Source organism: Psammomys obesus, unplaced genomic scaffold (assembly GCF_907164565.1).
Source record: "Psammomys obesus unplaced genomic scaffold, mPsaObe1.curated_primary_1811, whole genome shotgun sequence".
Taxonomy (NCBI): domain Eukaryota; kingdom Metazoa; phylum Chordata; class Mammalia; order Rodentia; family Muridae; genus Psammomys; species Psammomys obesus.
In genome coordinates, this window is record NW_026596046.1 from 34,018,590 (window position 1) to 34,023,700 (window position 5,111).

General features: G+C 48.6%; 1 protein-coding gene across 2 annotated transcripts in view; it reads left to right on the plus strand.

The window, feature by feature from the left end:
- Map6 (microtubule associated protein 6) overlaps window positions 1-4,462 on the plus strand; it is a 72,242-nt gene extending 67,780 nt beyond the window's left edge. The window contains exon 3 of one of the 2 annotated variants that reach the window (XM_055623139.1): window positions 3,303-3,391. In XM_055623139.1, the coding sequence (XP_055479114.1) occupies window positions 3,303-3,326 (24 nt within the window). In that variant the 3' untranslated portion in view covers window positions 3,327-3,391. Of the gene's footprint in view, window positions 1-3,302 lie in introns of both variants that reach the window. The other variant, XM_055623138.1, reaches the window with a different exon arrangement.
- The last annotated feature ends 649 nt before the right edge of the window (window positions 4,463-5,111 follow it).

Here is a 5,111-nt window from a genome sequence, read left to right on the forward strand (position 1 = left end):
GTGTGTGTGTGTGTGTGTGTGTGTGTGTGTGTGTGTGTGTGTGTGTGTGAGACTGTCTGTGTACCACATGCATGCAGGAATCTATTAAAGTCAGAGGAGATTTCAGATGCCCTGGAACTGGAGTTGTAGTCCTGAGCCACCATGTGGGTGCTGGGAACCAAATTCAGATCCTCTAAAAGAGCAGAAAGTACTCTTACCCACTGAGCCACCTCTCCAGCCCTCTTTGCCAATGTTTAAAAAAATGTTTTCATTACATTTATTTATCTGGGTATGCCACAGCACACATGTGTAAGTCAGAGGACAACTTGTGGAAGCTGGTTCTTTTCTTCTGATATGTGGGTCCTGGGGAATGAGCCCACATATGAGTGTCAAGTTTGGAGGCAAGCCATCTTGCTGGCCCCCTTTTCTAATCTTAATTCTAAAGCTCATGATTAAAGAGATTTCACTTTGGGCTGGAGAGATGGCTCAGTGGCTAAGAGCACTGTCTGCTCTTCCAAAGGACCCAAGTTCAATTCCCAGCACCCACATGGCAGCCTACAACTGGTCTGTACCCCCAATTCCAAGGGATCTGACACCTTCACACTAATACAAATAAAAGTAAATAAAATTTTTTTAAAAAGAGAGATATCATTTCTAAGGTAAAAATTTTGCTGACAGATCAGTATGGGGTTAGATCTGTATTGACGAAACATGGCTGACAGTGTTGAGTAGGCTTAGAACTAAGGCTGCGCTGAGCAATGCCACTCTTGAGTGGCAACTTTCAGCCTGGCCTACTCGGACGGTGTGTGCACTGTAGACCTGAGATGGCCAGGTTGGGACAGCTTAAGGGCGGCCCTTGTTTATGAACTTTGTGTCAGCAGGGGGCGCCAATGCTCTGTCGGTGGGATAGGGGCTGCAGCTAAGGCCCCACCCCCAAAGACGAAGTTTCGCCTCACACCTTTCCTGAGCCTCATTAAGATTTTACGAAGGCCACCCAAAGATCTGAGAGGATAAATCTAACAGATTTCCTGCTTGAGTTTCTTCTAAGTTCAGCTTTTCCTTTCCCTCTTTGACCACCGCCCAACACTGAGGGGCGTTAGTGCCGTGTTTGTCTTCTGCACAACTCCCACAGCCTCGCCTGGCTCTCTCCTCACACTCCTAGCCTCTAGAGTGACAGCCTGGCCGGGACAGTTGCCTAACTGTGTGGCACTGAGCCAGAAGGCTGCACTGGCCTTCTCCTGCCACTCAGTTGTTTAATTCCGGCAGTAGGGACAGGATAGACAGGCTGCTTACATCATTGTTGTGCAGTCCGCTAAGAGACTGCGATCCCCAGGTAACCTGAGGTGTGAAAAAGAGCTTCTAGGTCAGGTGGGCACTGCGGAATAAAAATAATCCGAATATGTGGAGTTTTGCTACTAATTAAATAATCATACTACCGCCTAATGTTGACCATGGTGCAAACATGCTGTGTCCTGCCTGCCAACCATGTTTTTTCTGAGTTAATAAGATTACAAACAGTGAATAGGTGACAAGGCTGAGGCCTAGAGAGGATCCAGGTTGGATTCCTAGTACTACCATCTGCAATTCCAGTTACAGAGAATTGGATGACCTCTTTTGGCCTCCTTGGGCATGACACACATCTGGCACACAGATGTGCATGCAGGCAAAACACAAAACATACCCATCCACATGCACACATGCCCACAGACAGAAAGACAGGCAGACAGATAGGTTGTGCCTGTCAGGGTCCGTTAAGATGCTAACATATTTTGTTGCTATAAAATATAAATGACTAATCTCAAGAAGTGTCTTGTATTAAAGACTGCTGTGAGCCAGGCCCACTGAAGGAAGGCGCACAGGCCCCAGAAACAGAAAGAGCTAGGATCTAGCTCCTCAGGTATATCACCTCCTCATCACTCGCTCTCTCCAGACCTCAGCTTCTGGCTCCAACAGGCAGGCTGGTAAAACCCTTGCTGTGTCTCTCACACCTATGTTTTTCATGGGGCTTCTGTGTTGCTGGCATGAACTGTAGAAAGAAGTGATTTGGGAAGAGGAATGTGCCTAGGAGTGCGAGGGTTTGTGACACTGGCCGAGCAATGCCACTCTTGAGTGACACTTTCAAGCCTGGCTTTCAGGGAAGGTGTGTGCACTGTAGAGAGGGCTCCCAGGATGGCCAGGTCTGAGTTGGCAATGTTTGCCCTCAGGTGGCAGTGTTTGCGCATGCTCTCTGCAATGAGGGTGGACCAAGGCATGGGGCAGGTAGCTGTAGTCAGACACAGAGCAAGTGTCACATGAGAGCTCTAGGGAGGGGCTTGGGCACTTAGATTTGGGAAATAAAACCAGGAGTCTTAGCATGGGAGTCTGAGGAGAAAGTGGAAGTGGGAATGGGGAAAGGGACCAGGACCTGAATGGAGAACCTTAGATAGTTGTCTACCAACTGGGGGGGGGGGGCAATATGAGATATACATGCTAAGAATTAAAGCATAGTCATATTAAAAACAATTCACTTTCTGCTGTTATTATTATTGTGTGTGGACTGTTCTAGATGTGAATGAGGAAATACTCTTCCTCTTGAGCAGTGGTCCTCAACCTTCCTAACGCTGCAGCCCTTGAATACAATTCCTCATGTTGTGGTGACCCCCAACCATAAAATTATCTTTATTGCTGCTTCATAACTGTAATTTTGCTACTGTTATAAATTGTGAATATCTGATATACAAGATATCTGATGTGTGAACTCCCAAAGGACTCTCAACTCACAGGTTGAGAGCTGCTGCTCTTGCGTATGTGTGAGGGGTAAGAAGGATATTCCTATTGCCCCTTTCCTGATATGCTGTAGACCCCTTATTCTTGCCAGTAGCAAGAGAGTCAGGGAAGAAAAAGAACCTTAGAAGGGCCGAGAAAAACAACAGAGAAGTTGGATCTTCAAGAGCATTGAGTAGATTGTAAGACAGGGCTCCAAGGATGGGCCTGACAATACAGGAAGAAGTAGGGCTGAATGGAGTATGGGTTGGGTGGGCTGCTGGGGTGCCCACTGGACCTTCAAGTTTGGGGACATTACTGCTGCTGTCTCTCAGGCACTACGCCCTTTGCTGCTTGCAGGTTATAATCAATTGGCAAACACATTGAATGACCAATTCCTTGAGCTGCCCTGCTCCCACCCTGCATTCCTACTGACGCAGAAATCCAATTTCCTCTTAGTTCTTCCACTAAGAGCTACCCTGCCCAGGCCCCACGAGGCCAAGTCTCATCAGGCAATCTGTGTTCTGCCCTCTCCCTGGTCAATCCTTGGCCCTCAGTGACCATTTCTCTCTCCTTTGCAGGAGCCGGGTCCAACCCACCAGTGATGCACAAAAGAATCAAGGTCCTGTAGCCAAAGAGCCACACAAGGATCAAGGTCCTGTGGCCCCAGGCCTTCCAAAAGGCCAAGGTCCTGTGGTCCAGGAGCCTCTGAAGGATCAAGGCCCCATGGTGCCAGGACTGCCAAAGGATCAAGTTCCTTCGATCACAGGGTCCTTAAAGGGTCAAAGCCCCATGGCCCCGGGCCCTCCAAAGGATCAAGGTGCTGTACTCTTAGGGCCCATGAAGGGTCTAGGTCCCGTGGCCCCAGCACCAGCCAAGGATCAAGACCACATGGTGTCTGAGCCTTTAAAGAATAAAGATCCTGTCCTCTTAGCACCAGCCAAAGCCCAAAGCCCTCTGTTGCCAGAGCCTCTGAAGGATCAGAGTCCTGGGGTTCCAAGAGCTAAGGATCAAAGCTCCCCAGCACCAGCACCTCCGAAGGAGCCAAGCCCTGTAATTCCCGAGCCTGGGAAAGATCATGCTCCCACGGTCCCAGAGCGTAAGAAGGACCAGAATGCCACAGTCTTGGCACCTTTGAAGAACGAAGCCCCTGTGGTCTCTGAGTCCATGAAGAATCAAGGCTCAGCAGACCCAGAGCCAGTCAAAGGTGTAGGTACATACACAGTGGTCCCTGGGCATCTGAAGGGACATGATTCTGTGTCTGTAGCACCTGTAAAGGACCAAGGTCCAGTGGTCCCTGAGCCAGGGAAGAGCCATGACCCCATTATCCTATCACTAGCCAAGGATCAAGGGCCCCTGGTCTCAGAGGCTCCAAAGAATCAAAGCCCTGTGGTTCTTGGGCCTGTAAAGAATCAAGACCCTCTAATCCCAGTACCTCTGAAGGGTCAGGACCCCCTGGTGCCAGCCCCAACAAAGGACCAAGGTCCTACAACCCCTGACCCTCTGAAGACTCAAGGTCCCAGAGGTCCTCAACTGCCCACGGTCTCACCTTCACCCCCAGTCATGATCCCAACAGTTCCCCACACGGAGTATATTGAGGGGTCCCCTTGACTCCCCTGAAATGCCACAGAGGAATTGGAAATGGAAGTGCTCCCCTCCTGGGGAGGCAAAGACTTATATTTAATCTGCATGAAACTGTGCTATATAGTCATGCTGGAATCTAATAAAACTGGTCTCTCTGGCTCAGCAGTGTCTCTGGCTCTATGGTGTTGGAGTACGTGTGCCTGTACCAGCCATACATACTGGAGAGTGGCTAAGTCAGAAACACACAGTCCTTAGGATTTGTCAGCATGACCTGGGGGTAGGCAGCTGCTGGGTGATTTTCCCTGGAGAGATATGAACAAATGTCCACTTGCCCCTAATGGGACAGAACGAAGAGATGTTCTCCCCCTCCCCCACCTAGTTTAGTAACCAGTGAGTTTATTGGACACACAAACAGGAGTATGGGTGAGGCGCTACCTACTGGCTCAAAGACAGTTGCATCACTGATAAACCCTAGACTCATTAAAGCTGTGTCCCTGAAGACCTTTGCATGGCCTGCTGGAGAATCTTCCTGCTCCAGAGATCCCCTTCCTTATACAGCCTTGGGATACGGTCTGGTGAATCTTGTATGTTTCAGGAGTCTCATATTTATATATAAGTATACTTATTTATGTAAGTATACATATATATATACATATATATATACTTATTATGTTAGTATACTTATATATACTTATAGCATTGGGGCACAGCCTTGTGAGTCTTGTATGTTTCAGGAGTTTCTTGAGACTTTTAAATTCCGTTCACTTTCTGAGTCTTTACAGCCTCCCTCCGGGAGGAGCTGTTTT